General features: G+C 42.1%; 1 protein-coding gene across 1 annotated transcript; it reads right to left on the bottom strand.

Moving 5' to 3' along the window:
• Positions 1-220: 220 nt before the first annotated feature.
• PDZRN4 (PDZ domain containing ring finger 4) lies at positions 221-18,798 on the bottom strand (the record flags this gene model as incomplete). The annotated part of the gene is made up of 5 exons (XM_009586781.1): positions 221-1,808; positions 9,218-9,334; positions 12,752-12,853; positions 16,421-16,483; positions 18,700-18,798. Coding segments are annotated over 5 exons (1,908 nt in total), but the record flags the coding sequence as incomplete, so codon positions are not given.
• Between the last annotated feature and the right edge of the window lie 466 nt (positions 18,799-19,264).

The following is a 19,264-nucleotide window of genomic DNA, read 5'->3' as shown; positions in this document are numbered from 1 at the left end:
ATTAGGTTAAGAAATTCATCGGCTTCTCCACTTTTTTGTTTTGCTTTTCTTTTTCTTTTTTTTTTCTACAAATGAATAATATGAATATATTGCAGGATAAAGACAGACTGCCAGATAGAGAAGGTACCGTTATATGAAAAACAAATGAAAAATTACCAGGTAATTTTGCTTACAAAAAAGGTCAAACTATAAACAGTCACAAAATATATAAAAATGCCACATTGAACGAGGCAATCGTACTCTACCTAAACTGGTAGTACACTCTCTGAAAGAAGTTGCGTTCATACAGTAGTAACTGATAAAAAGGCATTGTGCACTCTTGTGCCATCTGGAGATTTAGCACCATGTGTCATCAGTTCTTGGATTGTCATCCAGTTGTCCAAGATTTTCTTGTTTCTCTTTTTCATCATCTTTTTGTGACTCAGTTCAATAATGTTAATTTCCTTTTTGCCCTCGCTGCCACTCTGCGGGCTTTCCTTAAGACACTCCAGCCTGCTCCTCATCATGAACTCCCGCCGCCTCCTCTGCTCCTTAGCTCGCACCAAATGCTGCTTCCGCTCTTCTTTGCTCCAGTAGCGACCCATCTTCATCTCACTCATCGTATCATCATCTGTCGTCATCCCACTGCGCTCCTCTTTAATTTTTAAGGCACGTTCCTTCAGGATTCTGTCTCGCACCGGTCTCTTTGTGATGTACCTCGTCCCATCACTCCTTATTTTCACTTTCCATTCCATCTTGGGCTCTGCACACTTCTGCGAGTCTTTGCACATACTCACCAGGCTGAGCTGGCTTTGGGCGTACTCCACAGCAGACTTCTGCTGGATCAGTTGCATATAACTTTGATAATGCTTCGCATGAGCAGGTATATTCCCGTACCTGTAAGAAGAGCTGTGATATGGAGACAGGTAGGGAATGTGCTCACTGCTCTGCTTTTCCTGGTCTGTGAATTTGCCACTTTCTGATGCCAGCACTGCGTCCTCAGCAGCACTGTTTTGCTCAGTGGGTTTGGTTTTGGCTGAGGTTGTCTCCCTGTGGCTTTGTCCTGAGGATGACTGATTAGCCACGATTGTGCTCCTCAGGTTTTTCCTGTTGGTTATGCTGATCATCCTCTGGAGAGAGTTATCGGGGGATCGCTCCACAGTCAGCGGAGTGCTCCTGCAACTTTCGGCCGTGTTGTAGGCGCTGGAGCTGTCCTTGTCGGACTTCTCAGGGTGCTCCATGATGTCATCCAGTTTGCCTCTTTGTACATCTATGCTGGTGTTATAATTCCTGAACCCTTCGTCATGTAAAGCCCAAATGTCTCCGTACTGATCCCTCACCTTTTGGAGCCGGTGAGCTTGCATAATATTCTGGCATTCGAGTTCAATGTTCCTCAGTTCCTCATTGAGTAGCTGCAGTTCATGCTCCACTCCATCTTGCTCTCTTCTGTTGCACTCTATTGTGCTGCTCGAGTAATACAGGTCGTACTCCCCGTGGTTTCGAATCTTGCACTTCAGTTCCAACAGCTGCCGAAACCTTTCACATTCCTCCTCTGGGTTTCCTATGAAATCAGACTCAATGTATTCCCCAGACACAAAGCTTTCATTGCACTGGAGCTCAACACTTCCTAACGTATCTTGGCTGTGGCCCAGCTCCCGTTTGCTCTGCAGGGTAGCGCTGTTCTGCTCCTCAGGTGCATTTTCTTGCTCCGAGCTCTCGTCATTACGCAGACTTTCATCTGTAGGCCCCACCCCACTGTCCTTCTCATGATTGTTGGATGATGAGGTTGCAGTGTCTGTAGTGCCATCCTCCTCTTCATGTTTCTTTGGCTAAAAAAATGAGCAAACCAAAATTATTATCAAATGCAGACCATATTACATGAGAATATTTTCCAGCTATGTTTTGCTTAAACAGCTGGGATCTGATTTAAGCCGAATTAAAACAGATCACTAAATAGCAGTCCTATCGCTCATAGCTTTTAAACATTTCTGAGAGTCATGCTGTGGTGGCCATATCGAGTGAAGTAGATGAATTACAGCATTAGTGACATATCTTCTAAAGTCCGGAAAGAAATATTTCTCTCTCTAGCTAAGCCATCTCTTTGCACTGCTTAAAGATAATGATCACCAGATGGTGCACTGTTTTTGATTCTGGATTATGGCCAGAGACTGGTGGAGCTGAAATTTTCTCAAACTTGGGAAAAAGCTTCAGGACTGGTATCACTTAAAAAAAATAGAACAAGCAGCCAATCACACAATGACTAATAGAATCTAAGAGGGTGCAAAAAGACTACTTTTATCAGTGGGGCTTTTTTTTTTTTAACCAGTGAACTCCTTGTTTGCTCCACGGAGATGGGCAGGGTTGACGCCTGTGGAGGGCTAGCCTGTTCCACTACACCCTCCATGGCCCTCTGTCACACTTCTTGTTTTCAGTAGTCTTTTTTCTGAAGGACTGTTCATTTTGAATTCTAGGATTTCGCTCAAGTAGGCCTCTCTCCGTTGCATCCCCGGAGACCATTTTTGTTCCCTAGTTAGAGTTTATGTTCCTTAGAAATAAAAACAGCCTTTTACCATTAAGTGTAGAACAACACTGAGTACTCACCATGGGCATAATGTCAAGCTTTTAGGCTGTTGGTTTTTAATTCACACTCCACTCATTGTACCTAACCTATTTATATTCTCAACCTATTTATATTTGCAAAGAATGTGAGATAATACCTCTCTGAAGAGACAGACACTTTTTATTTTTCAAACTGGATAAGCAAAGAATTTCCCCCCTATTCCCCTTACAGAGCAATCACACAGAGTGCAATTTATACGGCCTGTTCACCAAATATCTAAGTGTACATAGTACCAACCAAATGCCGTTTCTCTTTTAGGAGGTATAATTGCATAATTATGGATAATTGTAGTAATAATCAAGAGAGAAAGAAAAACGGTAGTGTACCTGGTGAAACGAAAGAAACTCAAAGAGGCCACCGTCATAATTCCCTTTTTCTCTACTTTGACAGACAGTAAACCAGGATGAACATGTGTCTCCTATCTCATTCGTTCTCCTCTCTTCATGTACACGTCACGATCACACACCCTTCAACTGGTTTCCTTTCTTCAATTGTTAGGAAAAAATAACGGCCTAGTCTCAGAAAAACAAAAAAGACCTCCACCCTCCAAATGTAACATAATAGTGGAATAAAATAAATACTGAAAGAAACACAACACCAGGAGAATTCAGTGTCTCTGACAGACCAGTTAAAAATTTCTGAAAAGATGTTTTAGGAATTTGTTGTCAGGCAAGACTTGCAAAATCATAGCATACCTTTTACACTCATCCCTTTGCACATACAACGTGCAGCTGATAACAAAATGCACAATAAATGTATAATTCTCATGCAGCTTTGGCAGCCACACCAGCGATGTGCCAATTACTATCACTCACTCTCCCCAAATGGGGAGAAAATCTCCCCTTGAATTTAAACATCATGGGACAGAATGTATTCAGTGTTATTCAAGGGATCATGCAAAGGTTCAGTGTTTCTTGATGCTGTAAGGTCAAAATTTTCTAGAAAATAGATTTTGAAACTGCAAGGGACAAAGGCAGACTTTCATGAAAATTCTGCAAGTTTTAAAAATTCAGTGGTATGTATTTTCCCAATCTGAGATCCTCTCAGATCTTTCTACTTATCTGCTTGAAAAACAAGGATATCTTCTTGTCACAGGAAAAAGCAATATGAAGAGTAGTACCAATAACACTCTAGACAACTAACTATTGAAGAAATGTTCTATAATTATCACTTATTCTTTCTTTCCTCAGCTTATGCATTGCTGTGAAGGTGTATAAATTATATTGGAAGATTTTTTATTATGGCTCTGTCCTGGTTTTGGCTGGGATGGAGTTGATTTTCTTCCTATTAACTGGTGTAGTGCTGTGTTTTGGATGTAGTATGAGAATAATGTTGATAACACACTGATGTTTTAGTTGTTGCTAAGTAATGTTTACGCTAGTCAAGGATTTTTCATTTTCCTGTGCCCTGCCAGGTGCGCAGGGGGCTGGGAGGGAGCGTGGCCGGGACGGCTGGCCCAGCTGGCCAATGGGCTATTCCATACCATATGACATCATGCTCAGCATATAAGGCTGGGCGAAGAAGAAGAAGGGGTGGACGTTCGGAGTGATGGCGTTTGTCTTCCCAAGTAACCGTTACGCGTGATGGAGCCCTGCTTTCCTGGAGATGGCTGAACACCTGCCTGCCCATGGGAAGTAGTGAATGAATTCCTTGTTTTGCTTTGCTTGCGTGTGCGGCTTTTGCTTTCCCTATTAAACTGTTTTTATCTCAACCCACGAGTTTTCTCACTTTTACCCTTCTGATTCTCTCCCCAATCCCACCCGGGGGGGGTGAGCGAGTGGCTGCGTGGTGCTCAGTGGCTGGCTGGGGTTAAACCATGACAGGCTCTTGTCATATTTTTCCAAAGTGGCTGCAACATCTTAGTTCCATTTTTAGGAGTAGTTGGAGGAATGCAAAGTCTTCCAACATCACCTGTTTTTTAAGAGTTCAAAAATGTCATATTTTACACAGAGAAAAACCCCAATGTCTACAGAATCTTCATGAAAACCAAGAGTAACTAGAAAGAAGAGCACCCCAATCATCAAAGTGGTCAGGGCATTCACCGGGAATGCTGGGGATTTAGGTTTAATTTCATATTTTTCTAGTTTACCTCCTCCAGGTGAGTGCTGCTACATAAGCTATTCTGGTCCCTTCTCTCGCCCGCTTTGGAGCTGCTCCAGCTCCAGCTTCTGGTCACCTCCTCTGCCTCCAAACCTTTCAGCAGAGAAGTGACCCCAGTCTGGGTCACCTACACTGCACTCTGGCCACCGGACTGTGTAACCCATGCTTCTCACTGCTCTGGAAAATAGTTAATTACTGACACGAGGGAGAACAGCTCCCCCAGACACTGGGGGGGCCGTGCTGCAGAACAGCCAACAATTTGGGTGCCTGCCCCAGGGGTCCATCCACACTAGCAAATGAGGAAGGCCAGGATCTGCTCGCTGACCCTGAGAGTGAGCGACGTAGCGCAACTTGCATCCGTATGACTAAACTCATCTTACCCCCTAAAGAGGGCTTAGCCGTACTGTGTTAGAACAGTTATACAGCTTACAGGAGCTGAGCTCCATGATGCTTCGTCTGATGTCTCCAGCATCGTGCCACACCACCAAAGCATATATTTGAGCACTTCTGAAAAATCCCTTAATGTATCCATTTGTACAGGTGTTGAAACAGACTTTACAGTTCGGGCCCACGCAATCAACACTTTCAGAACTAATGACTCTTGTTTTCCACACCACTTTTATCAACAATTTGAACTTTGCTCCTTCAACTTCCACTTGATTTAGACTGAGTGAATATAATACACTGCCATCTACTCAAGTTACACTATCTATAATTAACACACACACAAAAGATGTAAACAAAGCAGACCCCATCTTTCCAGTGTAACAGAAATCAGATGGGTGGGATTGATTTCACCAAATGTAAGTGTCTATAGTACAGGCACCTGAATGTCAGGTAGTCACTTTGGGTTCCCCTCCCTGTCAGGAAGAACCAAGTGCCTGTACAATCAGATTCTTCTCAACCTAAAGCAGACATCCATATTATGTTAAATCCTTCCCTAGGATGTGGATACTTGCAGCTAGTTCAATTAAGAAAATGGAAAGCAATAGAGATATTTATTGTACTGCATGGTTTTTTTAAAAAAAATCCACTGTGACTCAAGTAAGTTAGCCCCTGGCATTTCTGTCCTGGACTTGTCATGCTTGCCAGGGCTCCTAAACGTGCAGACTGAGCAGTCTTGTACAATATGAGATTATTTTAATTTTATTTTGAAAGGTAGCAAGCCTAATTCCAGGTTAAGTCCCTTCTGAAAAACAAGAGATAGTCTCCAATTGTCAGTGTTGCTTTTGTCAGTGTTATCTATTATTTATTCCAAACAAAGTGTTTGTTTTCAAATGTACATTGTCAATCTCTGTTACAATTACTTCTGTTTGAAATACCAAAGGGCTCCTTAGGCCTCATCTTTGCAGTGAGAACTCAGATAATGAGAAGGCAAACCTGGCGGTGCGTACAATCAAGCAATAAACGAACCTCAAAAGAGTCTGCATTTCAGCTCCAGCAAGCACTCATGGCTATAAAACGGCTAATCTTGCAGGAATTCAGGCACTGTTCTATTCTCTTTTTACAACTTACAATGTATACTGGGACTTAAAATCCAGGTTGCTACTAAAATTTGAAGGCAGTGAGATTCAGCCGAAGGTTTTAATAAATGTAGCTGCTGGGCACTCCGGTCAGTCTCTGGCAGTGAGAGGGAGACTGACCCCAGTGAGAGGAGTCTCCAGTGGCAGGCTAACCACGAGGTACTCCAGCCACGAGGGAAGACTGGGATTGATTTCAGTGGTGCACTAAAAGGGAAAATGCTCTTCTGCAAACAATGCTGTTTTTTTAAAACAGGCCTCTCGCAAAAAAGAATTTCCCCCAGATATTTTCACTGCATTTCAGCTTTGAATGAACACCAATGAATTTTTTTATCCAATTCTTTCTCTTCTTAATAGGTTTTGATATATTCCGTGATACCGATAAGAATTTATGCATGGCAAATGGATGGTATTCTTCTGAAAGTTATCTCTGCTGCACAATGAACCGCGATGTTGTAAAGGGGAAGGAATACAATGTGTTATAAAAAATGGAGAATTACATCTTTCCTCGAGGTTTATTGGACTATTCTATACAGAGAAGACACAATTCTTGATTAAATTCTGTAATTTAGCTCAAAAACATACAGAAAAGACATGACTGTCTACTTAATTCTTCTTTTGCAAACTGTACCAGATTTTTCTGTGACAGCTCATACTAAATGTTAAAACGGCATTCTGTAAAACAGACTCGTGTTTGGAAAGATATTCTGCTATAATGTGTACTCATTCCTGCAGCTCACAACATTCATGATTATTCAAGACAGATGATTATGAAGCCAGAGGACTGTGTTTTGGTTCACAAAAATTAAGGCTGGCATTGGAGTGACATCTCCACAGCCAGCCGGGGAGCTTGAAGATACTCAGCTTGGCCACTGGCAGCTGCAGTGAGAGCGGTTTCATTGCTCCGATGGATTATGAGATTCACCTCAGGAAACTGCTAGGTTTCCCAGCCTAACAAGGAGTAAAGAACCGGTTTTCCGACTTGCCGAGTCACTACATAGAGTCTAGAGAGACAGCAGCTGTCACAAATTACTGACGCCCCATTACACACTAAGCTGCATTTGGTTGATTCGATTACTCATCAGAAGGGCAAAGAAATGTCTGGCTGTCCTAGAATTACTTCAAGCAACCCAATGTCAGACACTGACAGAGCACAAGCGACCATAATTTTTTCAAGTGTAGCTCTCTGTTATGGTAATATAAACTCTCAATAGGGAAAAAAAAAATCCTTAGTATAAAATCCCAATGGGGAATAAACAATCTCAATGGCTTCTGTGAAACCACTTCACAGAATACCACTGTTCAATAATTAACACTATCCGCAACCCAAATTCAGTGAAAAAGCCAAAGCTTGACAAGACCTTGGGTGTGGAAGGTCACAACTGTGAAGTGATTTCAGAGGCCCCACCACGTTGTGTGAGGGGCTAGTAGGGGTTTGTAGGTAGTCCTGCTCAAGAATTTCCCCCAGAAGTGGTGGTTTGTGTGAAAATGTCATTGTGCAAAGGAAATTGTTTTGCAAGGAACAAGTGTTGTTTCTGACAGGAAATCTTTTGCTATCCAAGACAAAATTTGTGGTTAAAAAAATAAACAAGATGCCAAATATCAGTTCAAAGTAGCTAGCAGTGCAGTAGTTAGCAAATTTAACTTGGGAAACTGAGGCTTGGATCACCACCTGGAAAAGAGGGTCATAACTAAAAGGCCACTGTAAATCCTGCTGCAAGGCTCCCTTCACCTCTGACCCTGGAGTTATTCCACTTTGTGTAAATAATTAAATGCTTATAAGATCAAGGATTTGTAATCTGATCTATCATATTCCAGATAATTGACTTAATTATTCTGTCAGTGTCTCTGTCCCAATGAATATTTAATTTATGTACGGTGAATAGCTTTAATAGGAGCTATCACCTAGTCAATAGCCCAGCGTCAAAGCTGGAGGGGAGGTGAGGAGGAAACAGGCTAGATGCATGTTCAAGCTCCCAATGTGGACCAGGCGGTGCGGTATTTGAAGGCAGGTCTCCTATTAGCCAAATAAGCTCCGTGGTTTCCAGAAGAAGGAAGGCTTTCACAGTCTTTCTCACAGTCTTTACTTCAAAGAAAAATGCCTCAGGCTCTGCTTTCGAGCAATTCAGAATGGGGAAAAAATTGTAAAATTTCTGTGGGTGGAAAAACAGTTTCTCCCCAGCTGCATATATGCAGAAGCCAGGAGATGAAGCTGGATTTTATTTCCTTGGCTCTACACAGGTGTGCGTGCTGACAGATCATCTGATCTAGGAGTGCATAAGGTCACTTACGCCTTCCACAATAAAGTACAACTGAGAAGACCCATCTCTTGATGAAACTGTATGGCTGGGGGTGCACATGCATCTTTGCCACAATCACACCGCTTACAGCACATATGGGCAGGTAAAAGTCAGGATAGCAGCAAGCTGAGACTATGCTAACAATATGCTTATTTGTCTCCATTAACAAAACAAACGCCAAGCTGTGCGCTGTCGGTATAAGAAAAATACACTTGTATTAGCAAAACACCTGTTGTTTATTTTAAAGACCTCTTCCATCTTGTTTTGCAAACTCTCTGGTGCAAGGGCTGGCTCATACCTTGCATGCCTACAGCAAGAGGGGCACCTATCCCAGCTCAGAGCTCTAGGTGCTGCACTGATACAATTCATTAAAAAAACCCTTGACATAAAATATAACAACATAAACCCCAAACACTTCAGAATTAAAGAACGAAAGCAATATTATTCTGGGAGTTCAGAGAAAATGGGGAATCTGCTCTTACCACAGCCTCCTAAATTGTTTGCTAACTTGTTATACTGGGCCTAAGCATCTATTGTTCTCCTTTTCCTTACCTACATCATGCCGGAGTTCACAGCATTTTAAAGACAGAATTCTAGCAAAGCCTTTTGTTCCTTTTTACAGTGTACCATTTCATTCTCTATTAATAAAAAAGTATACCTAGCAAAATTTCAAATGATACTTTCAGTAGCAGTCCTACCTGCTCCACCTCATTGGCTGTGTACTGCATCGCTTCATTATGCTGCTCTTCCAACATTTCCAAGTTTAACTCCTCTAAGAATTCATTCCTTTCATCATCCAGCCACCCTTCTTCCAGCTGCAAAGAATACATTAGTACATTATATTATGTTAGCAAGTACACATGCTAAAACAGGGTAAACCCAAATGGCAATGCTTGACTAGTTCATTTTATCCTAATGATTCTCTTCAGAAAGTCAGGCGGTAGGAGTTCGCGTCTCAAAAAGAGAAGAAGAAAAAGAAGGATAAAAAAAATGGGACTCTTATGCCTTTTATCCTTTCTTGAAACAGTATGACTGATTTTCTCTCATAATGAAGGAGACTGCACAGCACAGACATTATTTCCTTTCAAAAGGTATGAAAGGCGCAGCGCATAATCCTGAAGCTGTCATGTTCATTACCGCCGAGAGCCCCCGCGCTGAAAGAGCGGCAATGCTACTAATAGGGCCAGGAGGCAACCGGGCTCTTTCCTCTAACAACCTCCGCCCCAGCGCTGTGCCCTGCTGCTGCCACCTCAATAGAACCCTTATGTTGCATTTCTGTCACCGTTTTCCCATTGATCTTCCAGGTAAACAAACAAACAGAGGAGGGTGACAGAAAGATGCGGTGACTTGAAGGGCCGCTATTTTTGTTCTCGCGGTGTGTCTGGAAGCAAGGCTTATTCATTTGTTTGGTTTTTTCCCCAAGTGTAAAATAATACTTTGACATTTGGTGAAGACAGTGTTGCAAAAGGACAGGAGGGAATGCTGCGTTTTCTGTCAGGTGAGTATATCCTCTCCCCGCACCCACTTTGCACCCTTCACACCTTTCTAAACTGATAAAACAGGCACTCCTGGCCAAAAACGCTACTCTTCCCGTGTTGTTCACTGTGCACACGGCACACACCCATTTGTATTTGTAGTCCCTTGCCAGATGGCACACTGTGTTGAAAAGGTCAGTGACACTCCTGGCTATAACGATGGGACCATAGCAGAAGGAAACACTTACTGTTTTGTCGCTGGTGAAGGAACCAGAGGAAGAAGGTGACAAAAAGATCCTAAAAGTCTCAGCATCGGACAATTACAAGAGTACCAACTATTCATGTCCTGAGACAGCAAGAGCAATGTGACACGGGCCAACACCTACAGCAGAAGTACCACGGCATCAAAGCCAGGAGAGCTCTGGCCACAGATGCCAGTCAGAAAAGTTACACAAAACCAGCAAGCAGTAGTTCAAAGCTACACAAGGAGTGATTGATGCTGTGTAGTACTTCTAGCTGAATACTGGCAGGAAACTACCGTTTCCTTCACAAACTCTGATGGGGTTTTGCCCACGCCAGCGAACTCTTTCCTTTTATAAAGAACATAAGCACTTCACCATTTTCCTTGGCAAAGCCAGCCTCTAACAGCTTGCGATTAGAAGGAGGCTTTTTTCTTGAGAACATGTAATTTTTATGTTTCTCCTTAACGGGACTTTCAAACCATTCTCTGAAACATCTGGTACTGGCCACTAGTTTTGTTTACTTGTCTTGTTTGCTTTTTTCCCCAAGGAAAGCATGAACACAGCCTTCCTCTACCATAAAGGACACAGTTGAATTTCCCTCATTTGAAGAAATTGCAGAGATTAACATATCTGGAGGATGAAAGATGAATCTCACCTGGGCAAATCTGCTGCTTTGATTGTGGCAGACCCAGTACCTAACTAATGAGAATGCTTATGTTACGTTACAGCTTTTAGAATAAAAATAATATACGGCTTAGTATACATGCGCACTACATACATTGTGTGCACATACACACATGTGAATGCACATGCCTATGCCATTTGTTTAGATATTAAACAGGCTGTGCGCTCCTCCGGTGCTCTGTTTTAAAACTTAATTATTCATCGGTATTCACTGTGCAAATAAATGGTCAGAGAAGGTTTTCTTCCCTGTTACTAATGAATGCGCTCAGCAGATACCCTTCAAGATTGCAATACTACTGTTACCGTATTCTATATAGAAATAAAAGCCTGTTTAATCCTGCTGTCTTTTACCAGAGTCAAAGCAACACAACTAGCAGAAATCAGTTTGTGGACAGCCTGATTTATGACATACTACTTTTTCTTCCGTTTTGTATGAATATGTTTTTAAAACACATAAATTAAACAAAAAAACCCAACACCAAAGCCCCAAATCCAAACCAAAACACACTTTTATAATTTGAAAGGAGCATCCATATGGGAAACAAAATTGGTACAGCTAAGTAATTCCTTATCTCATATTGATGTAACTTTTTCATGTTGACCAGTGTAGACAAATACAGAGAATGAACTTCCCCTGGGCATATATTTTATAAGTGGGTGGGTTTCTGTTCCCTACTGAAAAACAAAATCTTAGTGAAAAATAGTAAGAATAATATTGAAACAACTCTTTCAAAACCTCTGCAACTTCCAGTGAAGGCTACAATTTTGCAATATAAAGTGATGCATAGCTTTTTTTGCTGTACTATGTCACCAGTTTTATGGGAATTGTTTGAAAAACAAAGGAAATGAATGCTGAAATTGTGAATCTTTTATAACTACCATATTCAAGTAGAGATTCCAAGTGGCACTGAATTACACTTACTCAATTTAATTTATACAAAGTATGCAGCTAGTGAGACTGAGAATATCAGATCAATAGCATGAGAGACAAATGGCAACATAACCAACTCTGCATTGTTGGCAGATGGAGAGAACAGTGACAATATAAAGTCTTTTTGCTTTGCAATAGCCTATAAACAGAATATAAAGGGAAGTACAAACAGTACTCTTCTTCCACTCTACCTCTCCTTTATTCTGATGATCAACCTAACATCTGCCCTCTGCAGATGACATAAAAAATTCTTGGCATGGCAAGATTCTTGGCATTGACATAATTTTATTTTTAAAATCATAGAAACATTTCTAAAAGCTTGTGAAAATGCATCTCCCAAGGTACAATTCGCAATGTACAAACAGGTTTTTGTGACCAGGGTGCTTTGAAAACAATTAGATCCAGGTTTGCTGAATGGTATTGTAGTGAAAGTCCCATAACTGGTACATAAATGAACAATTTAAATGCCGGCTTATAAGCACATAGGATGAAAAGAGCCATCACCAATGACCAACTACAGCTTTGTGTAAGTTCATATAAACGACTGAGGTAAGTATGGGAAATTTATCCCCAGAACAAATAAGAGTCATCTAACAAGTAATACATAGTCTTCAAGTTCTACTTCATATGTTACTAATATCATATTAGTGCTGTCAGCTTTATTTGTATACCTGCTTACTCTGTCTGCTGAAAAGGAATTGCCTAGTTTTGAGAGAACAAGCCCTAGTAATATCATGTTATTTTCTCTTTTGGCTAAACGGGGGCAAAGCTCTAAATTATCTCTCTCCTCCTTTTGTCAGGAACTTTGGCATTCCTATTTCTCAGCAGTTCATTACTTACAGTGACAGTCAATGTACAGTATAACCCAGGTTCTGGCTCTGTGTATCTATTTAGTCTAACCTGCATCTCCGGTCTTGCGACCAGCAACACGATTTTCTTGCATTCTTCGCTGGAGAGCAATGCCACTGCCTCTTCCCGATTCTGGACATCTTGGCCATTTATCTAGAAAACAAATGAAAGTGGCACATTAGTTTCTATTTCCACAAAGCAACACACAATAAAGGGCAGATATCAGCTCATTTGTGCTGAATGTATGGACAATGAAACTCGCGCAACGGGCTCATCTTCAGCCCCTCAGTGGTAAGTGCCTTCACTCAATTATGCGCTTACTGTAAGAGCTGTATCGATCGTTGAAGGATGGCGGACATCAGAGGAAGCAGTTATGTTCATAAATGTCCAACCTGCGCCCTGGTAACATACATCTAGCAACACAATTAACCAGCCCCTGACAGGTGACGTTCATCTTTCTCCGTTCAGAGTAATGGAAGTGTCACTCTGAGATAATAGTGCTGGTGGAAGCAAGACTGGTAATGCTACAGCTGAAATCAGTCACAATGTATGCTGGTAGAGAGCCAATTAGAGATCTACAGTATTATCTCTCACCAGGCAATACTTACAGGCCACTGCTTATTGCTGCTCCATTTAATCATTTTATATTTGCGTGGACAGCTTAGTACCCAGAACCACACAAAACATATGTATCCCCCTTACAAGGGGATAATCAAAATAAAAGTGGTTCTCCGATAACAACGTGCTTTTCTCGACACCTTTCTCCTATTCTGTCACCTCATTAAAACAGCCACGTCCATGACTACGTGGTAACAAACACATTTTGCATTGTCCAAAACCCTTTATTGAGGGAATCAAATAGAAATCTTATTTTCCATACGTATTTGTTTTTGTCCAATTCACAGCACAAGAAGTGGATTATTCTCATTATGGCAACAAAAAAAAATACTTGGTCTATTTGAAAATGGGTGAAAACAAAACTGGAAGACAGGATCTGAATATTTGGGGGAAATAAAATCTTGTAAGGTTTGATTTCAAAGTAGCAGAAACTTCCTGGTTGAAAAGTAAAGAGAAAGTTGCATTTCTGCACGTATGTTTGGCCTGAAAGTCCTGACTCAAAAACACAGCTTTAATTCAGATTAAAGAAAACCCCAGTGTACCCTGACCACCTAACTGGCAATGAGTGAAATGTCTGAGACCCTTCAAACCTTACATGCAGGATAGCTGTGGTCTGCAGGAGACCAGACAACCATTTGGTAACGCAGAACTGCCCTAACCTGAAAAGCAGAGATGCAGCCACAGAGGCCCAGGAGCGGATCTCCGGCTTGTGCAAAACACCCCCAGCCGCGGTGGCTGCTCCAGCGATTCCTATCAGCCACGCAACTGCCCCTCTCTGACCCCGGAGGCGGTGGCCCTGCTGGCCCCGCACAGCCTGGAGGTGCCCACCCCACACCAGCTGCACCATCACGGGGGACAAGCAGCACTTCAGCCTGCCCCACGGCATCTCACCCCCACGGACAGCACTTGTCAGCCTGGAGGTTCACAGCTCAAAATAGCAGAAGTTTAGGCAAGTCTCGCTAAGACTGTCCTTATAAAACCTTTCCCTTGACTTTGTAACATTTGATGTAAAGTACTGAGGCTGTTCTCAGATGCTTAAGACGACTGTGAAGGTGACAGGAGAGGTGTGAGGTTTGTGAGAATGAGAAGGGGACAGTTTCAGCTTCAAAAACGTGAGGAAACCTGCTGTAATTTCATGAGAAATACACAAACCAGAGTGTTCCCCCATAGCCTTAACTGATGCCATCCGCCGCCCACAGAAAATGCCCCCACTCAAGGATCCAGCTCTCTCCCAGCCTCAGCGAAATCCCCCCATAATGGCACTGTCACCTTCTATTTCTCTGAGTTATCTCATCAATAAGAGTAGATAGAGGGTCAATGTGTTTTCAGATATGAAAGTAAACCCCACATAACTCTCTGGGTGTTAACTTTAATGATCAAACTCATAGCTATATATCAGCACTGACATTAAAGTAATGCTCCAGTCTACAAAAGGACAGCAGAATTACCTATGCTTTTCTCTTGCCCCCAGAGTCTTTACTCACAATCGAAACGAATTTCATTAGGAACTGGAAAACGTTTGCCTGAACTGCTGTTGGCTCTCCACTTCACCCAGAAATTTCAGAAAGCAAGGAAAGGAGCAGAAAATGGATCTACCCTCTATTTCCTCATTTTGAAATGCATAGAGTAAGAATGAAAGTTGTTTCTACTTGGTCAAATAAACAAGTTTTTTTTCTGATTTTTGAGAGTTTAAAATACCATGATATCCTGCTTGCTTTCTTCAGTAGGTATTTTATAGAAAGAGGCAGAAGACAGTGCACTGACTTTTCCACTCCTAGCCGCACCCCATGATGTGGTCCCATCACCCCGCCGCCCCAAGTCCCACCGAGGGGCTCACTGCCCTCGCACCACAGCGTCCATGTCTTCTGGAGGGGAACACTGTCCTGTGAACGTTTTCACATTCCCAACCGCACAGAGAATAAACCAGCAGTCCCTGAGTGAGCCCTGACATTAAAATGTAACTTCTTATTTCCTCTCCAAAAGATGGGCCACTTTGGTAAGCCAGCTCGTAGACCCTGTTGTGTTAGCTAGACTCCCACAGCTGACACCAGGGTAAGAGATACAGCGACAGGTTTCAGCAAAGACGTTTCCTGCAGAAATGAAAAGATTGGAGGGAAGGAACAGGCTGATCTTGCGACAACCTGAAAGCTCACGTGCCTAAATTAATGAAGAGGGGTTACGGAACTGGTTACAGAAAAGTGACTTGTCACACCAGGAACTGCTTCTGGGGCTTTAGTGAATAAAGGTCAAAATACAAGGGAAATCGACCGGGAACCAGAACTAAAATGCCACAATGCAGCAAAGACTTTCCAGTCTACTGATTTTTGGTAGCTATTTTGTGATTTTGTCACTAGTGCAAAAAACACAGTACTATTCCCTGCCAGTGGAAAATGGAAACCCACTGCCATTCTAGCTACTGCCCCCTCTGTACAGGTACACTGCCCGCCCTCCGGAGCCAGCTGCCGGCCACCCTCGCCCACAGGGCTATGCTGTATCACACAAACCTGTCTTCGGGGCAGTTCCTTAAATGAGCGGATCAATAAAAACAAAGGGGGAAAAAAAAAGCCAAGATGGTGGATTAGAAAAGAACTGAGAAAAGCGATGTTTTATTGGTGGAGGAAAGAAAATATTAACAAAAGCCTAATGAATCCCCTCTTCAGGTACGTTCAAGATCATCCTTCACTAACAGCACATCTTTTGTATGAAAACTCTTACCATCTATGCTCAGCACTAGTGAGTTTTACCCTAATTTATGCGATCGCTGAATGATCAGCAAGTCTCTGACACTCATATTTATGTCTGCAGGATCCCTGTTTAGAATGTGACACTGAGATGAACATAGGGGAAATGAGATTTTCTAATAAACGTGGCAAAAAAAGACATGGGACACAAGGGCATGAGCCAGAACGAGTTTGTCATTCTCATTTTTCAGTACACGCACTCTGGCTCCCGGCTATTGTGTTAAAAAACAGACAGACATGGATTTTCTCATCGATCACAGTAACAAAGAGAACTACCTTCCCTCATTAACAGTCCACAGAGAAGAGGGCACTGTGTGTTTGTCTGAAGAAAGAGTTTAAGGAAGAGTCTATTGTCACATACTTGCAAAATGCGATCTCCTTCACGGATCCGGCCATCTCTGGCAGCAATGCTGTTTGGATCAACCTGCATAGGACAATATCCAGTAACTGAACATGGAAGGATTTTTATTGGAAATGGTAACAGCTGCACAATTCGAAAAAGTAGCATTTTTACTTTGTACAGAGGCAATCTGAAGTTTCCTTTACAGTCATATGAACTCAATAGTTCTCTAAATGATCGTACGAGCTTGTTTCAGATAAAAGCCTAAAGACAAGAAAGGGTTGGGAGCATATGATTTTCAGATTAATACTTTCCTATGGCACCGTCAGGCATTAACCTTCAGCTGTCAGAGCACTAAGAATTAATGACAGAGCCCCTCTGCTCTGGAAGTTCACTATGGACTGAAGTGGTTCTGCTGCAGTTGATATCTCTATACAAATGGGCCTTGTCTTTGGGAAAGAAGCAGGTCTACTTCTCTTTCATGGAAACATTTACTATCAAATGATTGTCTCAGTTACCAATCCGTTACTTCCTCTGGAATTTTGCAGCTTGCAAGGAAACAGCAAAAAACCCCAAAGGATCTGTATTGTATAGATCACTTGCAGGTTCTGTGTATCGTTCCTGGTCTGAGTCAGTTAATTTTAAGTTAGTTTAACCTAAACAGATGTTTAGGGCTCCATTAACAGTTTATCAAAGTCACTATAGCTCATCCCTGAGCAATGACCTACTGTTCATTTCAGGGCAATTCGATCTATCACCTTTCACTTGATGGTTATCTTAAATCATTTATTTTGCCTCGTCATGCCATAAGCTATTTTTTCAAACCAAACATTTGAGTTGAGCATTTGGTTTGCAGGTTACATCCTCTACAGCTGTTAGATATTATTTTCTTCTTGTGCATTGTCACAGAAAAAAATGATTCTGAAGTGCTTAATCAAGTACAAAAGACAATATAATTACATTCACTTAAAAAGGTCTGAGAAATTTCTACCATGTAGGAAAACCAGCACATTTCAGACATAATCCTGGAGTGTATTAAGAGATTCCTGCATTTTCTTTGTCCTCACAAGGTCCAACAAACTTTAACTGCAGCGCTTATACAACTGGTGGAAGACTTATTCTTGGGTAGTTTTATATTAATTCGTCATTCTTGTTCCAAGGCTGTGCTTTTCAGCTTCTTTGACATTGCTGCTGGCCTGTGAATGAGCAATCTTGTCTTCATCCCCATTTACTGATATGTAGGAGAATTCTCTCTACCGATCCTCTCTGCCGACGAGCTTCACTCAGAATTTAGAATTATAGTATATCTCAAGTTGGACGGCACCATAAGGACCATCAAGTCCAACTCCCTGCTCCTCACAGGACTACCTAGAACTAAACCAGATGACTAAAAGCATCATCCAGACCACTTCTCTGGGGAGCCTGTTCCCGTGATCGACCACCCTCCCAGCGAAGAACCTTCTCCTAATGTCCAAATTTGGTTCAACATGTCACAAAAGCTACAAATTGGGAACACGGTTCATGCAGGACAATCACCAGTGAGCTTGGACTCACCAGTGAGCCTGGATTCACAAGAGTTCTGCTTTATCCAGAACAACAAACCTCTTTGAAATGGCTGGAGACTCAAAGGGAGCTAGTGTGCCTGGAAGTATTGTGGACCGACCCTGTGAAACACTAACACCCTGTGACATGTGCTGGATGCCATTCTTTCCTGGTGAAGCCGATGAAAAACTGAGGGTTCATCCCACCTCAGTATCCAGTATTCTATTTTTTGGCAAAAAATTTATGGCAAAAAAAAATTACTAGTCTTTCTGACGTATTCTTCTCCCAAGCTACTCTCTCCACCCACCTGTGGTATGTCTGCGCATACCACAACTGTAACAAAACCACAAATAATAAAATAACGATTATCCACTGTTACGATTACCGAGGCTATGGCAGGGGGAGAATGCAAGCATGGTGTGGAAAATGTGCTTTTCTCCTTAAAAACTCTGCCTGATTTCCCACATAAAGGCAGATTTCTTTCAAAATTCAGACCATGCTCAGACTGCTTTGTACTTCCCTAGCTATGATGTTGTAGTTAAAAGCATTCAGATTAAAGAAGATCATTAGTAATAATTACACTGCTTGGGGAATATAATTTAAACTGATAATCTAAACAAATTGAAAGTGACACGTGCTGGCTGATGGCCGACACTTCTGCACTCTGGTCTCAGAGCACTTGCTCTTACATTCCCTGGCACGTTCAGCCTTCCACCACGAGCACCTCCCCATGCTCCTCCCCATCGCCATGTCCTTACCTCGCTGACGTAGATCCCCGTGTCCTCCTCGTCATCGGTTCTGTAACAGACAGTCAGCCCCAGCTTCTCCTGGCTGCTTATGCGGCACAGCTCCACCTCCTACAAGAAAACACACAGGCTCGTAGGGTGGCTTTTGCCAAGGGTGGAAAAAATTGTGTAGCACAAGGGAGCACCGAGCCGCTGACATACTCATACTGTAGGACACACTCATACTCATACTGTATGACCTACTCATAGGTCTGCCAGTCTCAAGACACAGTACTTTATGTGCATCTTTAAAGGGGAAAATATTCTGTGAATTAAGAAGGAAATCCCAGTACATTGCACGTTCAAGCTATACAGAAACAGTTCAGTAAGACATGCCGAACTTTGAGAAATATGGCTGTGCATTGATTTTGCAGTTCTTTTGCTTTTGGATAATAGAAGCTGACTTACAGTATATTACATAGTCATTTTAGTCCTATCGCACCAACTATTGATTTATATAATATAAGACAGACTGGCTCAATCAATCCATCACACAAGTGCCACTCCCTTTTAACAGCAATCCAAGCCATAAAGCAAA

Source organism: Fulmarus glacialis, unplaced genomic scaffold, assembly GCF_000690835.1.
Source record: "Fulmarus glacialis isolate BGI_N327 unplaced genomic scaffold, ASM69083v1 scaffold43831, whole genome shotgun sequence".
Taxonomy (NCBI): Eukaryota; Metazoa; Chordata; class Aves; order Procellariiformes; family Procellariidae; genus Fulmarus; species Fulmarus glacialis.
This window is presented reverse-complemented; position numbering and strand designations above follow the sequence as displayed.